General features: G+C 40.1%; 1 protein-coding gene across 3 annotated transcripts in view; it reads left to right on the forward strand.

The window, feature by feature from the left end:
- The window catches only part of CCDC50 (coiled-coil domain containing 50), a 65,106-nt gene that overhangs the window by 26,278 nt on the left and 18,028 nt on the right, over positions 1-20,800 (forward strand). For 2 of the 3 annotated variants that reach the window (XM_006200957.3, XM_072962788.1), the window contains 3 exons: positions 818-944; positions 5,020-5,110; positions 12,954-13,071. In XM_006200957.3, the coding sequence (XP_006201019.1) occupies positions 818-944; positions 5,020-5,110; positions 12,954-13,071 (336 nt within the window). Of the gene's footprint in view, positions 1-817; positions 945-5,019; positions 5,111-12,953; positions 13,072-17,562; positions 18,091-20,800 lie in introns of all 3 variants that reach the window. The other variant, XM_072962787.1, reaches the window with a different exon arrangement.

Below are 20,800 nucleotides of genomic sequence, written 5' to 3' on the forward strand. Positions count from 1 at the left end.
ATGCGCGCCTTTTTTAGTGGTAGCTCGAGGCAGATTTCTTAGGGTGAGGCCTGGAGAAAACAGCCATCGGGTTGCACCACCCATCCTCCCTGAGGGATCTGTCTAGGTAAATGAGACCTCAGTGAAGAATGAAGGTGTTTTGAAGTTGTACAGCTGCCAGCAACAAGAGGACTGTTGGGCCTATCAGAGGAAAAGAGGGATTTGAGCCATTTCTTTTGCTTTAGTGTAGTAGGAGGGAGACACTGGTCATACATGTATCTGGGGTGTGGAGAGGGCTGGCAGAGAGACATATTCCTTCCCCTGCTAGGGGCCTGGACACCTTTTCCCAGACAATGAAGTATTTAGATAGTAGATTTTTTCTGAATATTTATATATGTGATTATGGAAAGTGAATCGAAGTTATACGTGTTATACAAAGGTACGTCTTTGTGAATACCTAACCTGTGAATCATTAAATTCGTGTGTCAGTATAAAAATTCAGCGTTGAAAAATGCCGTTTATAAGTAAAGTGTCAACTTGTGGAACAGAAAGAGCGCCAGCCCTGGCTTCAGATTACTTGAGTAAAAGTCCTGGCACTGCCACTGTTTTGCCACGTGACTAAAAACAGATTACTTAACCTCTCTGATCCTCTTTTTACTTAATGGAAAGATGAGAATAAAAACTGCCATGCTGCCTATTATACAGGTTGTTGAGAGCATAAGATGAAATGATGGATGTGAGGCTCTTTTTAATGGAAAGGCTCGTCTCGGGTTTATTCTTAGGTTTATTTTCAACAAGGAAAAGCATTGTAATTCCTCTCTCCCATCCTTATTTCCAGTTGAGCATCATTTGGCATCAAATGTTCAGCGGAACCGTCTGGTCCAGCATGACCTCCAGGTGGCCAAGCAGCTTCAAGAGGAAGATCTGAAGGCACAGGCCCAGCTGCAGAAGCGCTACAAGGACCTGTGAGGCCCGGGGACCGGTGGGCGGCGGAGGGGGGGGGGGTCATGCCAGGACGGGCTTTCTCTGGAGACAGCAACCAGGGCGGGGAAGAGGGCTCTCCATCTGTCCCTCTGATTCCTTTTACTATTAGATTACAAGTCCTAGAGTGGCTGTCCCATAGTTTTCTTCCATTTGAAAATTTTTCTTTGTTGTTGGAATACTAGGTTTCGGGAAATGTGGATTCTGGTGTGAACCATTCACACGTCTCGCTGGATGACTCAGAGCCATTTGGTCGGCCTCTCTGAGTCAGTTTTCCTTCCCTGCACATGAGGAAGTGATCGCTGGCCCCTCTGCCTCACGGGTGGTTTCGGGGAATCCAGCGGAATACTGGATATCAAAGAAGCCTATGAGTTGTATTGAGTTCCTTTGCTATTTCCTAGCAGTTTGCTTTTTTTTTTTCTTTGAACCCCTTTCTTTTTAAACAGAGGCAGAGTCTTTTAGAAAGCTCTGAATTGTCCCCTCAGCTCTCTTCATAACTTCAGTCTCTGACTAGTTATTTCTCAGTCTCCTCCTAAACGGAAAGATCCTACCTAAGGTCTCTTCCAGCACAATGACTTTTTATTCTTTTTCAGTGTTTTAAAAGCTTACAGGGTATATTTCTTCTTTGAGAGTGGCTTTTATACCTAAAATCTCTAATGGTGGACATAACCACAAGATACTGCTTTGAAGAGGGAGGGGTGAAGGAAGACGTGAAGGGACCCCTCGATTTACTTCCGTGGTCGTGTTTGGATAAACAGGAAAGCCCATCACTTTTGCTGACTTGGAGGAAAGATTTATCTTTCTGTTTTATTATTTGCAGAGAGGACTCTATTCATGATTTTATTGAGCTTCCTTATTTTGTACATAAACATCCTTATTGACACGTGTTAACCATGACACCATGAAAGGCACCAGAGAGCGTAGATATGAGTAAAACTTAGCCATTGCCCTTAAAGGCCTCTGGAAAAAACTCTGAGCATTCTGTATCTAGAGACAGGTGCACAAGGCACAGGAGATTAAATGGTAGGTTCCATGCCTATGAAGATTAGAGACTAGGAAAACTATCCCAATGCAGGTTGTGTATTTAATCCAAACCCTGATGGCCAACTGGGAGTTTATAGTGATAACTGGGAAAAACTGTTCTAGCCAAAGAGCATAGCAGTCATCAAGGTAAGAGGTGAAAGGACCTGGAATCTCACAGTAGCTGTAAGGTGTACAGTATTGCTAGAGTGGAGAATATAATTAGAGGCATAGACAGGAGATGAGGCCAGAAAAGCAGTCAAAAGTTGGACCAGAAGGTCACATGGTTATGTTAAAGAATTTAGGTTTTGTAGATTTTGTAAGTGATAGAGGGCTATCAAAGGAGTTTTAGATTTTCATTTTGGGACCTCTGGGGCAAAGGATCAGAGGGGGCAAGATTGAAGGGAACAGTGGTTAAATTAAGAGATGAGGAGGCTTGAACTGGGGACAGGGGGTGGTAGACAGAGAGAGAGGAGGGAGGGGATGGGGCTCGAGTTCAGGGGAGTGTTAGTGGAGTTAGAAGAGGCAGATTTGATTTGTATGGGAGGCTCAGTGTCAAACATAGTGAAGATGAGAGCTAGAGCTAGAATAGTCCAGAGTTCTAAACTGCTGCCTTTTACATTTTTCTCAGTGCTCTTTTATCAAGGCCAGTTCTCCGGGTGATGCAGAAGTTTAAGAAGTAGGGCAGTGATAATGAGTTTAAGTTCAGAGATTATCGAAATGAAGCACTGTGATTATACGTCAGAATTTAGAGAGTGATGGTTTATAGGTCCTAAGTGAGAGAACTAGGTATTATATTTCTGCCTGGGACTTCAAGATTTTGGAGGTATTCCTGGCTGAAACAAGGAAGTTTTTCAGTTTTTACAGCCTGGCAGTCTTGCCATCTGAACATCAAAGGAAGGATGAAATGCTATAGATATTAACAAACTGGAACCTTTCACCTGGTCTGTCTGGATCCTGGGGCCCTGGTCCAAAGTCAGGCTGACCGACGGTTGACGACTCCTTTCTCACTTGATTTTGCTTCCTGAGGATTCTGTACCAATAGCTGAGGGAACTAGAACTGGTCCTTCTTGGAAATATGGTTTGAAATAATTAGGCTCAGCCTAAACTTTACTTCTTTATTTTCCATCTGGGAGATGCATCTTCTGTGTCACTTGTGACCCTCAGCATTTTGTTTGGATTTGTGCTCCTCTGCTTTCTTCCCAGCTGTTAGCACCTTGCATGTAGTTAGTAGTTGCTTACTCCAGTGCGGATTTATGTTAGTTTGGGAGATCCAGGTAGACAAATCTTCAAAAACTAAGATGTATGATTCTGTGTATGATTCTTAACTATTTGAAGTGAGTGAATGGAAGGAGGATATAGAAATGAAAATTGTTCTGAGTAGATACTTATTTTTAGTTCTGTGGTTTGAATGGTTAAGAATCCTAGAGTGTTAGACCTTAGTATGAAGTCATTAAGTCCAGAAACTTTTATCACTGATAAGATGACATGAAAGGACATGATTCACCGGTTAACGGCAGCAGGACCAGAAGTTAGGTCTGCAGGCAACTTTTCCGGTGATTTTCTTACCGATTCTAAAATAGCTTGTCATTTCCAGTTCCGGCCTGTGCTCTCCGTCTTGTGTTCTCTTCCTCCCTTTCTGTCCTGTGTGCGCACACACATACATACACACCCGTGTGTACAAGTTTACCAACATCTGTATCTATTTCCAGACATGTTGAAAGTGACCATTTCCTTATACAAATGAGAACAGTGTTCATCCGCTCACTTTTGTCAGAATAGACTATGGGGAGTCTGGTTCCTCCAGAAAAGTTGGGATATCGCCCCCTCACCCTCCAACACTTTTCGGTTACAAAAGACTGCCATTAAACTTGGCATATGCAAGCCTGGAGTCACTGAGTAGTTTAAGTTCAACTGGCAGCAGGTCAATAAGAGGCAATATTTGTTTAGCAAATGAACTACATATATAAACCACAATGGTAATTTTATCCCAGCATCTTTTTAGATAGTAAACTCTAAACTTGTTTATGTCTGTTTCCTAGCTAACAGTTCTGTGTAAAGGTGGGCTCCCTGGCAGTACCACACTCTGGAGTTTTAAGCTGCCCACTGACTTCTTGAAACCTGAGACAGAAGACTTGTGTCCTTACAGCCATCTCTGAGAGGTCCAAACCCCATTTTCTGTTGGAACCGCTGTTTTAAAGGATCTTTTTCTCCCAACACAATGATTTGTCTCCTTTCTCCCACCAGGATGTACTGTGAACTCCTGAGTTCAGGATCTTCATCCTTTATTTATTTTTGTATCCTCATTGTTGAGCATGGTGCCTGGATGATAGCAGATGCTGTTTAAATCTTTTTTTGAGTGCGTGAATGCGAAAACGAAACAAAACTGTGGCAGCAGCAGTATTTTACTACATTTGGTTTTCTTAGTGGCCAGAGTATTAAGAACACTGGCATCAACAAGAGAGGTTTCTACTTAGAACTGAAGCTGGGGAATATACATTTTTTTTCTTTTGTTTAAAGTTTTATGGAAACTGAAAAAAAAAATTCATGTAATTAAAAAATTTAGAAAACCACCTCTAGGTGGCCACAGTATTACTGACATTTTAGTGAGCTCGCTCCCAGTTTTTGTCTGTGTACTCTATGCTTGTTTGGATATTTGTGGACATCATTCCCATAGTGTTGAGCTCCTTTGCAGAGTCTTGAGGAAACATTCCTGTGTCTCTGTAGAGCGGCTCCAGTAGGACAAGGTGATATGGTGGTATAGAGAAAGCATGGAGCTTTCCATTGAAGTGTCTGGGTGTCAAATTCTGGTTCTACCACTTACTTGCTGTGTGATCTTAGGGAAATGATTTCACTATTCTGGGCCTCAAGTTTTTCATCCGTAAGATGTGACAGTATCAGCCTCTTTGCATCATTATTGTGAGGATTAAGTGAGATAAAAATATATACTGGCTCATAGTGTTCAGGAAATTGTGTTCTGTTTAGGAAAAATCATTCTTTGTTTTCTTTATCCATGTTGTTTTCACCTTTGTTTTTTAGTGAACAACAAGACTGTGAAATTGCTCAGGAGATTCAGGAGAAGCTGGCTATTGAAGCAGAGAAGCGACGCATTCAGGAGAAGAAGGATGAGGTACCACCTAGTTAATGCCCCGCCCCCCCAGGAGGAAGGGCTGCTCAGCTCCGGAGCAGAGACTCTCTGTGTTCATAGCCTCAGATGAGGGTTGCTGGATGTGCAGCAGAACGCTCCCCTTTTGGGGTGCATAGTTCAAGTACCACTCTCCGTGGACCACCTTCAATTGCTTTGATCAGTTGTGTAAGTGGTGAAATCTTAAAAGATGATGATAAAGGATAATTTGACATAAAGCGTGGATTAGGTTCCTTAGGGCTGCTGTAACAAATTACCACAAACTTGGTGGCTTAAAACAGCAGAAATGTATCCTCTCACAGTTCTGCAGGCTGCAAATTGAAATGAAGGTGTTGGCAGCACCGTGCCACCTATTAGGAGAGACCCTTCTTCGCCTCTTCCTAGCTTCTGGTGGCTCCCGACAGTCTTTGCATGCCTTGGCTTGTAATCGTCACTTTGGTCTCAATCTTTATTGTCACGTGGCTTTCTTCCCTGTTCTCTTGTTTTCTTACAAGGACACCAGTCACTGGATGGGGGACCCACTGTAACCCACTGTTAAGATCGCCTCTTAGCCAATTACATCTGCAAAGACCCTATTTCCTAATAAGGTCATGTTTTGAGGTTCTTGGTATAAATGAATTTTAAGGGACACTTCAACCCAATACAGGCTGGCTGGCTGTGGGCTACTCCCACAGCTTTAGGAAGAGCAGACCTTGAGTTTAGCCTGAACAGGAGTCAGGGACTGGCATGGCTCTCGCTCTCTTTTGTTAATGGTTTCACTCTCTTATGATAAGCTGCCTCAAAGCAGTGGTCTGTTTGAGTCTGTGTGTATTTTTAAATTGTATTGTGTTTAAAGCCGAAAATGACTAAAATTAGCAGTAGGATATGGTTTGTAAGAAGACTTGATTTGTACTCAGTGATCACTTACTTTTGTGTCTTCAGCATTTCTTACTAACAGTTCTTTTTAAATATGCATTGATTCTGTGTCTGTCTCTTTCACATGTATTATGCTATTCTTGGCCTTTGTCTTGATTTATAATAAGGAAAAGTGATTTATCACTTTTAGTAGTAGAATGACTATATGATACTTTTCAGGGTTAAAGGGACACTATTAATACTTACATAAACTGGGACTCTCCTGGGCAAACTGGCACTTACAGTCACCCTATTAAGTAGGTACGGTCAGGGTCATCAGTGAACCAGCCCACATCTTCTGCTCCTCCTGCTGAGCCATCCTGGTTCCTCTAGAACTCCTTGTTCAGTGCCAGGTGAGTGTGAGACACCTGGTGTGAGTGTATTTAGCTGTTTCTTTAAGAAACAAGTCATGACTATGATAATCAGAATTGCAAGTAGGAATTAGGGATTCCTTGTCATCCTTCCTGTTACCAACACAGGAGCCCTTTCTTACTGCTGGATGTGTTGCCTCTCTGTAGTCGAGACTGCTTTGGGGATGAAACTAGGAACTGAAAGAAGTAATTATGTTTTGTAGACAGGAAAGCTTCTATTTTAAAAATAACAGAGTAATGAAGTTGGCTTCTTCTAAATGCTTCTGGTGTCCTGTGATCCCCTCTTCCCCCCATTCAGGGAAAAACAGTATTAGAGAAACCAAAACACTTTATTTTACTCATGTAAAAACTAAACAGCTATCACAATACATCTCACTGTAGTACTGTATAAAGTAGGCAGTGTAGTGAATGACTGCATTTTTCAGATGAAGAAATTAAGTGTTGAAGAAGTAAATGACTGGTCCCAAGCTATAGTAAGATGCCAGAGGAATGTCTGTACAATTCAGTCTCCTGACTGACTGCTTCTGACTTAAACTGTGATACAAAATGGAACACATAGACTTTGGAGTTAGGCTGTCCTGGGTTTGAATCTAAACTGTTTAATTCTTAGCTGCGACTTTCAGCATCTTGCTTAGCCACGTGGAACCTCAGGTTCCAAATCCAAGAAGTCAAGATAACTGTACGCCACCCTAAAGGGCTGTTGTGAGGTTTAAGTAAGATCATGTGGATAAGGTCTCTGCTGCACACTAAGTTAATGGTTGCCTTTCCCTTTTGGCTTTCTTGCCAGGTGTTTTCCCCACCATTCTGACTTTTATAACAGCTCAGATTTCTCTCACAGAGAGAAGTGCTAAGTTAGAGAGGGGGAAAGTTAAACGGGCCTAAGTATATTCCAGTATGGTGTAATTTGAGGCATCTTCAGGAGCCTCCTTCCCTTCACAGGCCCCCCACCTCCTCGCCCACTTCCACTTCTGACTTAGTGAAACGGCCCCCCGCCCCCGGTGCCGTGGGAAGATTAAATGAGAAGTCCAGTCGTGGAGGTTCAGTGAGACTAGCCTTTAAAAAACTCCTTGCAGACATTTTGGACTTTTCACTGATGCCTGAGATTAGAAGATGGCTGTCCTGCCAAAATGTTCTTTTATCGTAGAAAAATGTGACTCCCCGCTGACTAGTATGTTGTAATATTGAATAAACAAGATTTGCGTAAGTTTGACGTTGAAGGATGCATGACAGTGCATATTAGTTTGTTTCAGTCCAGGATGCTTCACAGGGAAGACTGAGACTGCGAAGGCAGCGCTCATCTTCCTGGCCAGCTCCTGGGAGAGCATGGCCTGTTCCTTGTCAGCTGGCCTGGTTCTGCTTTGTTCCTCCCTCTGCTCTTCCGCTTCCTTGTAGAGGCCGCTTAGCTGCTAAATTCTTACTCAGCAGCAGGGCTGTGGCAAATTCCTCTCTGGATTTTCACCCAAATCTCTTTTTAGAGATTTTTGGAATCAACTCTCTTGGGGAGTTTATAATCACCCACAACAACCAGATGTGGAATTCAAGGCCCCTTTTCTCTTGGGACAGGTTTTTTTTTTTTCTGAACAACATTGTTCATGAGAAGAGAATTATACAATTTTGGGTGAATTAGCTTGTCTAGCTTTTGTCTTTTTTGTGTTTTTTTAACAGAGCCCAGATGTAAGGAAAGTAGCATTTCCATTGGGGAGACAGATGTAGAAAAGTTAAAAAAAAAGAAAAAGATCTCTTGTACTCTTACTAGCATTGTGGCCTTCCCCTTCCCTCCCTCTTTTCCCTCCCTCGTCCTCCCTTCCTTTCTTCCTGGCTTTTTTTTTTTTTTTTTAACTCTTTTACACCAGCGTCTTGAATACAGTAATAGTTGCATTTCTCTCTGGGTGCCCTGTTCAAGGCAGGGGCTTGCAGTCTTTGGAACACTGGACTGTATGAGTATGTGGCTAATACAGGTGGACTAATTTTATTGGGATCTTTCTCTTTGGTCACAGTGTAAGCATTTGCCAGTGTTATTTACAAAGCCAAGAAATGTGTGTTTAGTTCATTTAACTTAGTTATTCTTAAATAAAACTCTTAACTGTGTGAGTGAATGTAGACATACATGTGTGTGTTTTGGAACCTAGGTCCAAATATATGTGAACATGAAACTATTTTAGGGAAAACCTTTTTTTTTCCCCTAAAGTAAACAGCAGTAGCGTGGCCAACCATGTCATGAGACATCTGTGGCATTAGTCCAACAGTTTGAAGCCATTTTGTAATGTGAGCTGTTCTGGGATAAACTTAGTAACCAATTTACATTAAAAATTAATCTGGTGTGAGCCATGGTGCTTTTTCATAGCACTCTTAAGGTGATCAGAATTTCATGTTCTAAAAGAATATTTATATTAAGTTGATAAAATCTGGAGAATAGTTCAGATAGGAATAATTTTTGCTGCTAAAATTTTTTCCTATGTTTTGGCACTTAGAAAATAAGTTTATACAAATATAGCCAGACAAGGGAAGTGAGTGGGAGGCCTCTGGCTGAGAAAATTCTTCTCTCGTCTTACCCTAGTTATAGTGAGGTTTTTATATCCATATAATTGGTGTTACCCTGTTTTTCTGGTCTTGTAGAGTAACCCTTTGGGGATTATACCTGCTTTGAGTTCCCTACTGAGTTAGATGCTAATATACTAATTGCTAGTTAATAAAATAAGTTTAGTAATCTAACGGAATGGCTTTCCCTTTTTAAATTCTTCTGATAGTGATTTGACAATCACATTTTCAGACCTCCTTTAGATTGTCTTTATAGCCAAGGTTTCCTCATTTTGAATCCCACTACTGTTGTACGATAGAGATGGAACCTTCAAGGGAGAAGTAACCCTGATATAAAATTATGTAAATCATAAAAATACCCTAAGGAACCCAACACGGTGGTTCAGCAATTTGTCACCTGCTTCAGTGGGGCTCCTCTGCCTCCTTCCCACCTGGTTTGTATTAATGCCTCTCTTACAGGACTCATCTTTTCGTCTTGGTCATTTTGCTTCTAACACTTCATAGATAAGAGCTTTAATGATATTGACCACACATCTTCTTTGCTACAGGAGGTGTCTAGCAGAATGTTTGACCCATTGAAGGGAATCAGTGAATCTGTGTTTTTCTTAAAATGACTTTCCTCTAGCATTCTACCCATCCTTACCAGTGCGCTTAAGCTCACAGCTTCAAATTTTCCAGAGCTGAGTGAGCTTGGATAACAGAAAAGGGAGAGATGGGATGTAATGATAAACTCTTATTTCAATACATGTGCTTACTAGAAAGTCTTCTATGCCACAGAGTTATTTCTGCATATTAGCTGAAAGTAAGTCTACCTGATTAATATGATTAATGAAAAAAATAATGAACATAACTTCAAAAAGGCTTATGAGTTCTTTTAGATTTTTTTCCCCAGGTTACATTTTATCAAACACTAATTTCATAAGGTTTGTATTTTTTATGTAACAAAAAGCCTTCTGTCACAAAATGAATTTGGAAATTCCTGGGTTACAGGAAGATAACAGATTTCTTTTATCAAAATTTCAAAATATATTAGCACATTTTGAAATGGTTGAAAGAGTTAGATATAACACATGTTTTCTGTTGAATGCTTTCTGGGTTTTTTTGGGGTTTTTTTTTGTTTTTTTCTTGGAGAACCTTTTAATACCAGTGTTCTCAAAAACAGCTTTGGGAAGTACTGTTCTCGACTAACCTTTTATAGGAAGGAAGCTGAGGACCAAGGAGGTTGTTTGTGTCAGGGTTGACTAATCTGCATCCAAGCGTTGTGACTATCAATTCCCATCTTTAGCTTGTTGCAGGGGAAATTCTTTGTACTGAAATCGCCTAACTAAGCCCATTGGGCAGTAATGTCAGAAAGCAGGGAGGAGAACTGACTTGGGCTAAACCACAGTTACAATACGGCAGCAGTTTTCCATTGAATCCTTTATCCTTTCCCTCCTCAAGTCCAGCTAGCCGTTCTCACACCGTAGAAGCTTACTCAAAAAAGAGCTGAGTTAAAAAAGCAAGAGGTTTGGATGCTAAGGTACATGACGCATTATGATTGTTATTTTTCTACTTGGATAAAAGCACTCCTTTTGACTAGCTGCCGCCTTGTACAAAAAAGGGGCATCATCTTTGTTTCTCTTTGGTTCATCTTTGGTTCTTCACACTGAGCAAGTGGCTTATTCATTTATATATATATTCACTCCGCATTCATTACGACTAAATTCAATAGCAGGAAAGCGATTATAAAGTCCCTGCAGTACAATTTAATAATTTCCACTGGCAGTTGGACCCGATAATTTTCTGTTATATTTTTACTGTTACATCAAGGGAAATTTTTTGTTTTCAGTAAAAGAAACCACTTAGGAAAATGTAGTGTTGGGTGCTTAGTAAACGTGACCATTCAGGGAAGTATTTACATTTTCTACCTACTTCCACAGTAAAAAGTATAAGGGTTTGGGAAATTCTGTTAACAGATACTAGTTTGGGGAGAACAACTTACCTTGTCACACCCGTCTCTCTTCCTCATGGCCGTATTGCTTTGTAAGACGTCAAGTGCAGTACCTGGCAAAGGGGCTGGCAGCTGGTAACACTCAGATTTATTAAAATGGTGCATTAGGAGTCAAGACTTTCGACTTTAAGATTGAGTGGTTCAAACCCTTCATTTTACAGATAAAGAATTCAAGCCCAAAGAAATCCATTATATTAGTTAGTATGTCTCCTCCAGTGTCTCTGAAGCATCTGACTTGAACTGGAAGGGAAAAGAAGATCATCTTAACCGTTCAGATTTGGGGTTTTTTTTTTTCCCCATGAAAGTATTAGAAATTCAGATTTCTTTGCATGAAAATGATACTTGTGTTTTAAGTAGGATTGTGTTCTTTACCTTTCATTCTGAACTGCAACATAGTGTAAGTGCTTTTACAAAGATTACTTATTTTATATATATATATAGTTTTTTACATAGTTTTATGAGAAATTTACAGCATAGAAATCAGTTAAAGTATTATACAGTAATAATATATTTATAAGTTTGAATTTAGGCATTTACTTAACATAAAGGCAGATTTGTAAGACTGTTTCGTGAACATTAAAAGCCGAGTATGTGGGTAGTTGTTGCTAATTAACCTAGCCTCAGCACCCTATTTATTTCTATCCTGACATGAGAGAAATTGACTTATTTAAATGAATTTTTTTAATCCGTCTTGCAGCCTTAGGATATTCTTCATTTTGACTTATTCAGAAAATTGCAAAAAGAAGAGTGGTGATTAACTCTTGCTTCAAAATATGCATCATTAACATCTAAGCACTTCCTGTATTCCTCATTGTCAATATGATGAAGTAAGCATCTCAGACACCTGCGACTATTGTTACCGTTCACTTGCACCAGAGAGTATTGCTGTGTTTGTATGATCTTTAAGAGTCTGGTGACAGCTAGGGATCTTCGCTCTAAAAAAGTATACCTGCACAAAGTTTATGTACTGTTTCATTGGACCTTTCACAGAAATACTCTTTAAGATTCAAAACGCTGTCACATTCCAGCTCAAAACCGTTAGTAGTCCTTTATTCCTTATTTATAGACTTCAGACTTCTTAAGATTGTCCGTAAGGGGTGCCTACGATGCAGCCTCTGACTTTTTCTAGCTTCAGCTTTCTCTGTAACCCCCCACGTCCTCTGTTCTCGTGGGGCTATGGGTTGTTCTCTAGATTGATGCCCACTGAAGTGTTTGTAACTTTGCTCATGTTCTCTCTCTCCTTTTGCCTATTGGACTGTAGTTACTTTGCTCAAAACCTAACATAAATGCAAAGCCTTGAACTAATGCATTTAAGGAGAAATAATATTCCCTCTTTTGTGCTCTCATAGACATCTTTAGCCTCTTTTTTGAGGCATTTATAGTTGATTTGTGTTGTGGTTATTTGTGTATACCTTTGTTTTCATAGAGGGGATGGTAATCTCTCTGGGGACAGGGTCAGAACGCTAGTCATCACTTAGTGACTCCTAAAAACTTGCCTGGAGATGAAGCAGAGGGGAGGCAGGAGGAAGACGGTTTTCTCGTTTTCAGTTAAGACGGTGGAACTCTAATGTGCAGCTAAAACAGGGTCAATTGAAAGACGCTTTAGAAAAGTTTTTAAATTAAGTTGTAAATACAGTTTATCAAGTTCCATAGATTACAGCATTCTTTCTCATTCAGACTTAGTGAATCATCATCTTGGAAAAAGGACCCACAAATACATATTTTTAAAATTCTGTCCTATAGCCAGCTTTAGGAATACTACATTTGAACATCTTCAGGTTGAGTTAGATTGAAATTTCAATTAAAAAAAACCAACACTTTTACCCGTCATCTGGATCGTGTGCCACTCCTGTTGAGCAGTCATCGTTGGCATTTGGATAGTATGAGCTTAATGCCAGAAAGTCTAGAGAGCCATAGGCAGAGCCCACAAAAGTCTGGCAGTGGAACGTCAAACCATTGACCTGTATGTGGGGCCACTGTATGGACTGTGTTCCTTCTCCGGTAATATTTATTTCCGTTCTCTCTGTATTTGCAGGACATAGCACGCCTCTTGCAAGAAAAGGAGTTACAGGAGGAGAAAAAGCGAAAGAAGCACTTTCCAGAGTCCTCTGGAGGCAAAGCTTATGGTGACAGTTACTATTATGAAGACGGAGGTAACGATTCCTGCATCATGACTCATGACTTCCTCTGTCCTTAGACTCAGTTGCAAGACACCCCTTTAAGTTTGTCTCTAAACTAGAGATATTTAGATTTGTGGTGGAATTTTATCTTATCCAATGAATTCATCTGTTCTGCAGTTGGTTGACCAGGGCTATTTTTATGGCTGTTAAAACTTAAGTATGGTTTAGCAAGGTTTGGTGTGCATTCTTTTGCACTATTGCTACTTGGAATGCTGGATTACATTCTAAGCACATAAAAAGGGGTGTGAAAAATGGCACATGAGTCTCTGGGCTTGATCTTTCTCAAGGAAATCTGGGCAGTACTGTTTAAAGCAGCAAAGTGGCACAGATAATAAAGGAGATACACCATTTATCAGTTACTGGGTCACACAGCTTTTTTTTCACACTTCTTACCTTTTAAACCTCAGCCGATGGGTTAGCCTGCTGATGACAAAGTTAAATTTTAAGATTCTCTGTTCGTTTTTTGCTCTTGGTGCTTTCTTTGCTGTTTGATTATCTATTGAAAAATTTCTGAGAGAGAAAAGTCCCTTCTCTAGTGCCTGCTTTTGCCGTGTGATGGTGGTGGTGATGGTGTAGTGGTGGCACTCATGGTGGCGATTCTTTATCTTAACAGTGTGTTGGGAAATGAGTATTTGCAAATATTGTTCAGTCCTTTTTAAAGATCTGTCAAAGGAAGCACATTTCCTATAGTTTTTAGTGTCAGTATTTATTGTAATTCAACTTATAGACCATACATACTTAGGATACCAGCTAAATAAAATCTAAAAGCAGCTTCTGGAGAGTAAAGATTTTAAGGTCAGTAATCCCAAAGCTCCCTGAAAATTCATTATCAATGGCTTTTCTATAATTTCATTATAAAAGGTAAGTAGGTGTTTGTCTTAGATGAATAGAATGAAAGATCTCTATATGTAGACGATAGAATAATTATAGTTCGAGTACAATCGTGCAGTCACATTGTTCTAAAGCTATTGTTACCAGCAGAGCTCAGCCCTGTGACACAATTAGTAAGCAGGTTGATTGTCTATTTATTGCTTGCTGTGTTGTCCCGTATTTAAAATGCTCAGCTCTTTTTTGATAGCCATTTTCCTTATGCTGGTTTTTCTAATCAAGTCATATGTTACATCGTTTAAGAAGAAAAATATTGCCATAGAGGTCAGAAGGTAACGAGTTTCTCTTTAGCTTTTAATTAAAACTGGAAATGTGGTCTGGTGGGGTTTTTTGTTTGTTTGTATTTGTAATTCTGCCTTAAAGACATGTTCGTTACAAATAAAAATAACCGTTTTAAACTTTTGAGTCTAAAACCATTAGGGTGGTAAGTAAATTCAGTACAGTAAAGCACTGATTTTAGCATTCCTCTGTTAAGACTTTTTACTAACTTGAACTGGGACTCAAACCTGGTTGTTTTGACTAGAGTGCTGTCATCCTGATTCATCTCTCTAGACCACATTAAGAATTCAGTGGATTTTCAGGGAAACGTAAAAATTTTTTAAATCTATGTTTAATTGCTTTTGTGAACTTGTAGAGAATGGCATATGTGCTACTTTTGTGGAGTTGGAAGGGACTGGGAATAGAAAACGGTGCCTTCCTGAGCTTGTGCGTGTAGAGTACTATTGGAATTTCTCTTCAGTTGCAGTTTGTGGAGATTATATATTGCTGAGCATGTGATCTTCATTTATATGCCTCTGAGTTCGACCAAGTTGAGTTCCCGCGAAGTCACACTGCAGTCCAGCTCGTACTCACAAAGCATCCTGTCTTCTTTGCAGTGGTCCTTTCCCAACACGCTATTAGCAGACATTCTTTCATTGTACTTCTCTATCTTAATGTGTAATATGATTTTTGTCTGTCTTACATAATAATCCCAGCAAATAATTACAGATGTGATTATTGTAGCTTTTATTTTACTTAAACTTTAATAAATTAATCTTTAAAATGATCATTTATAGATTTTCTACAAATTTGAAATTATCCAAAGGATCTATCAGATTTATATCAACTGAAATGGTGAATCTTATTCATTTATGAATCCATGTTTTTCTTTCAAAGCCTCTTACCTGTATCACAAGCATATTAGTGGGTTTTTTTAAAGTCATGGTCCTTGGAGTCATAAGATCTTGATTCAAGTTCTGTCCCTTCCTTAGAAAAATTGTGATGTTAGGGAAGTTATCTACTACAAACACTCTAAGTCTCTTTCTCATCTATAAAATGGAGATCCTACAAATACATCCTTCAGGTGAATGGTGAGAAGATTGAACAATATAATTTTTCTGAAGATTCGATAAACTCTAAAGTACTATTATTTATACGTATATCAATGTAATATGTGTACAACATAGTATTTTGTCTACCTAAACAAAAATCAATTTATTTTGGAAGATAAACATGGACGAACACAAATAAAACGTTTACATATATATACGTGTATGTGTGCATGTATATATATGTATTGGTATAAGGAAATTAAGTATATTTGCCAAATAACTTGGTCTCAAAAAACATGAAAGTCTCAGCCCTTAACTGGACAGGGTTTTAAAGGATTCAAACAGATTCCTCCACCCCTGTCTTTTTTTTTTTTTTCTTTCCCAAGTTTAAAGATATAACAAGTGGTGTAGACAATAAATATTTTTTTCCTGTAAACTGTGTGAAAATGTAGTGACAGTTCTGTTCTAATTCTTGCAACACACTTTGCTAAAATAAAACTAGGAATATCTGTTAACTTTTTAGAAAGACTTAAAAATAACAACAACAAAACAATCATAACTTCATAAATCCATGTCGAAAACAAAACCTTTCATGTTTCTCTTTGGGCCTAAAGGCAGACTTCATGGATACAGCTCACTGTGGGAACATTGGTGTTAACACTGAACCACTGTTTCCTGGTTGTGGTCATCATTTAAGTAGCTGGTCGGTATTCTGTTAATTCACGGCAGTAGTGAATTGATTCTTTCTCAGTTGTCAGTATACACTTAAAATAATAGTTTGGTTAAAAGAGTAGATACTTTTTTATTCCAGAGAGTAATTGTTCTGTTTCATTTTTGCTTTAAGTAAAAATAATTTTTACTATAAATTATCAAAATAAATGCCTTTACAGACTTTTTAGAGGACAGCTTTTAATTTTGATGTCACCTTTGAGGCAAATGTTCTTCGGAAAGCTCAAGAAGAAGCAACTTGCAGTTTTGAGTGGAAGCTTACGGCATCAGTGATGCGTTTAGCACATATCTCCCCTTCCTCTGTTCCTCTGTCAGATTCACAATAACAGTCTTTAACAAAAACAGAAAACCCAAACCAAAACAGCCCCCTCCAAAAAAAAAAAAACACAAACCCTAATAACTAAGAAAATCTACAGTCGTTTATTTTTTGTACATCCTATCAAATTAGGGTAGCTGTTTCAAATGCAGTTCAGCAAATGGCTAATTCTAGCAGGGAATCTTGGCTGTCTTAGCAATTTTCCATGGAATTTGGATTTCTTTTTGTTATTTCCCAATGGTAGTAAAAGTCTTAGAAAATGTTAAAAGACATATGCCCTTGCAGTGTGCATTGTTAATTTACTTCCTTTGTTTTCACAGTTTGCTTGTTCCTAAATGGGACCTGACAGAAAAGCACCCATTTACGTGCTGTTCCTAAAGTTTATGTTAAACTTAAGGACTTCTATATTTAGAATATATTGTATTTTTATACATAGAATACAATATAAAGTTTTTTTTTGAAATATGTTTAATTAGGAAGTGACTCCTTTTTATGTATTCCATTTGGGCATCTCTTCTTAATTTTTCCCTCCACCAAACTTCAATTAAGATTAGGAGCAGAGTTATCCAAAGACAATAGGGTCATTTACTCACTAAAATTCTCCTTTACTCCATCCTCTTCCACGTTGAACTGAAGTATGCCTGGGAGTGTTTGCTTTGGCCACTTAAAGGGAGAGGATGGAGGAAAACGAAAATCGGCAGATCATCTCTGGAACTAAGTAGACACTAGCAACGTTCTGATACAGATCAATTATTTCCGATAAGGATATTCTAAAGCCTTTGAAGTCACAAAGCTTACTTCTTTTTCTGTTTTCTAAGACTCCCTTAGCTCTCACTTCCCCTCCAAATACTAAGACACTAGTTCCAAAATAGTTTTAGAAATAGAATTTAACATTTTAATGACTGGAACTTTTGTTATTGGCAAATATCAAAGTACCATGTTGGCTTCTCCCTAATCATGATCAAGCTTTTCTTTCAGATTTACTTCACTCGATTTCGTTTTAGTTTTCTCCCTGTCTGGCTGTGTGCTCAGAATCGCTCATGTGTGCCTGGACCACTCCAGTAAATGCTCGCCCCTTCTTTTCAGTTTGTTAACTGGGAAAAGTAGTCCTCTCCGTTGTCACATGGTAGTCTTGGGCCCTGTCTCTCTCACGTAGAGAGTTCGCACTCTCATTAAGTTAACCTGCATTTCTATTTTTCACATTCCTCCACCTCCACTCAGACCAGCCACGGTCAAGGAGGGCAAGGGAGTTGGGTTCTGGAGCCTCAAGGCCTTGTAGACTCCAAAGTGATGCAAAGACTGCGAAGCAGCGGAAGGAGGAGTCCAGACACCCCCAGGAGAACTTGGAAGAACCAGAAGAGCCTTGTTCATCGGAGAGATCTCTGTTGTCCTCTAGCTCGGGTAGAGCGAGGGACGATCCCCAATTGAACCCTGAGCAGCGCGATAAGAGCCGGCCCGGCCACGAGAGGCAGCGGAGACCCCCTCTTCCCAGAGTCAGTGGTGAGGTGTTTCTGAGCACCGAGCAGGACGACTGGGAGGCTAACCACAGCCGTCAGACTCGGAATTGGGAAAAGAAGTCCCGCCACCAGGACCGCCTTTCTCCCAAGTCCTCACAGAAAGCAGGGCTTCACTGCAAGGAAGCCGTATGTGGGAGGGAGCGGGGGCGAGGTGAGCACAGAGGAAGGAAGCGCAGGCCCAGGACTCCTCCCTTCTCGCCGAGTGAGGAGCGGCTCCCGCTCCACGACACAGGTAATGAAGGACAGTCTCGCTGCAAGTCCCGGTATCCTGTATATACTTACAAACAAGTGTATTTACTAAGCATCTTAAGCAGCCTGTTCTTTCGCTCTGGTTTGTGCTCATGGCTTTGAAATAAACCCTAGAGCCAAATACTACAAACGGTATTTACTTAATTTCAGATCTCAAGGAGGAAAGTATTCGTACCTTTTCCCTCCTGCCTTCTGAGAGAGTACTCTTGATTCCTGACAAGGTTCCTCCAGCCCCGGATTGCAGTGGAGGTGCCCGTCCCAGATACAGTTCTTAATGTGCCAAGACCATACCTCGGTGATTCTGATACCCAATCAATGCTCTTGAATTTCTGGTTTTAATTCTGTGAACCCGGAAGCCTGGTGACATGGCCTTCGTAGTATTTACCTAACTAAAAGACCAGCAGGTCCGGAAGGACTGCGTGCTCTTGACCTCATCTTTCCCATCTGTAACGTGAGAGGTTGGCTAGGCACCTCTTCAGACAGTGTGTCTTCCATTTGTGAGCCTCAGCTTGTCTTCATCAGAATTAGCTGGGCTGTTTCCTAAAAATGCAGATTTCTGAGCCTTACATACATTGCCGCCTCTGGAGTGCCTGGCGTTCGGGCTCGTTTTAGACCTGGAGATGGTTCTTAGGGACTTAAAGTTTGAGAACGGTTGCCCTGAGTGACTTCCTGGGCTTTAATCTTCTTCAGCTCTTCATCGACAGTTGGTGTTCTGGAGTGCCGGTATCAGGTGAGTTCTTGGTATTTGTGCAGGAATGAGGTAAATGTTAGATGTAAGCATCAAGTTTCTGGGCTCTGAAGTCCAGAACCGACCCAGGGATGGTTCTCGCTGTCCTCATCTGGGAACCGCCGCTGTGACGGTCTCCATGTGGCTGCACCACTCGGGTCGGAGCGCTGCACTTCCGGTGCTCTAGTTGGACCATGCTCGTCTCCCTGGTTCTGTCTCACTCTTCCTGGAGTTTTACAGAGACGCAGGGGTCACTGGGAAGGAGCACCGAGGAGGCTCCTGTTCTTGTTTCCCCCATGCTTTTGCCCAGCCAGCCTCGACTCTGGTCTGGAAAGTGGGTTCTGGTTGCAGGTTCAGGTTGATTCAGTCGGTTCTTCCTGTCAAGCTGTCTCTCCCTATCCTGTTAGTCCTTAAAGGCTTATAAAGGACTTGGTGGCAAAGAACAAGGAAGTTCAGTTCAGCAGGCCGTACCAGGTTTCTGCCACAAATACACTTGCCTCACAGGCTTCATGTTTGGGGATTTTTGCTTGGATCTGAGCCTCAGAAGCTTTGTAAGTCAAGCCAGAAAGATGAATATGTAAACAAGCAATTGCAAATTAGATACACTTTGAACAAAGAAGCAACAGAGGAGGAAGTGATACAATCTACCTGGAATTGACCTTGTGTGTAAATTACACCATATCCAGATTTAGAAAGACTTGTTGAAGTCTAAAAGGCATGGGGGAGGAGTGGTGATTACATCTACCATTGCATTTCGGATTCTGTGAATCTGACCTCATACGTGTGCTCTGAGGGCTGGGTAACCTTTATGGCTTTTAGTTATGCTTGAGAGTATCTTAAACAGGCTTAGAAAAACTTATGAAACAAACACTGACTCACAGACCCTACTACTGGAGTTGTAGGCAAATGTTTTGCTTCTTTTATTTTAATAGCATAAGGTTTAAAAACCAATGTGACTAGGTAGGTACTAAAATGGTTACAACAGAGCTGCTGGTGTCTGTAATTTTATATCCAACTTACTTTGCAAATTTTACCCACGTAGGCCTGTAGGCATCTGATTTTGTTACCTCCACCCCCATAGGTAAGGGGATTACATTAAAATATAGTTACTCAGGGCCTGTCCTTGCTGTTGTAAATGCACAGTTCTTAAAGTTGTTAGCATAAGCCAAAGTTTTATTTAACTTATTAATAAGGAAAGAGCTAGTTCTAAGAGCATTGATTTTTCAGGACAGGGTTTTATAATCATTTGAAAAAGGGATACAAAATGAAATTGCTAAATTAAATGTAAGATTGATTCATTTTCTAAAGGGCAGTATAATACCATGCCACCTTTGAGGGTAACATCTCTATTGAACTATTAAATTGTAACAAGCTTATTAACTTTCTGTAGGTTAACTTCCAGCCTCTCAGAACCATAAAACACTATTCTGCTATGACATTCCCCTCGTGTCAGGCTGGCTTTTCACGAAATACTCTTTTATGATTATTAAAGGATCCATGTGTCATTTTACCCTGTTCCAAGCTTGGAATAAGTTTATCTTGAATATCAGTACTTTCAACACCTTTATGTTACTTTATCAGAATTTCTTTAAAGGTAAGCTTTCCTTTGTGTTTATTGGTGGGGGTTGGATTCTTGTGTCCTCAAACTGAAGAATGATGAACAGAAAAATACAAGCAAGAATTCTTTTAAGAAATGAACGTGGAACTGTTGAAAATACGGCTCACCTGTCTCTCTGAAAGCTAGTTTCCAGATTATGTTTAGGCCACCAAAATGAAGACAGCCACTTTCATGAATTTCTTTCAGTTAACTATATTTAGTACCATTTTAAAGCATCTCTTTTCTGTAATGACAGCCCTACACTGCACTATCTGAAGTTCCTTCTTAGACACTTCTGAAAGCTCTTTTCACCTGTGGTACGAAGGATAGTGCGTTTAGTGGGCAGCCCTGTCAGTCCAGAAATGTGAT

This window comes from Vicugna pacos, chromosome 1, assembly GCF_048564905.1.
Source record: "Vicugna pacos chromosome 1, VicPac4, whole genome shotgun sequence".
Lineage (NCBI taxonomy): Eukaryota > Metazoa > Chordata > Mammalia > Artiodactyla > Camelidae > Vicugna > Vicugna pacos.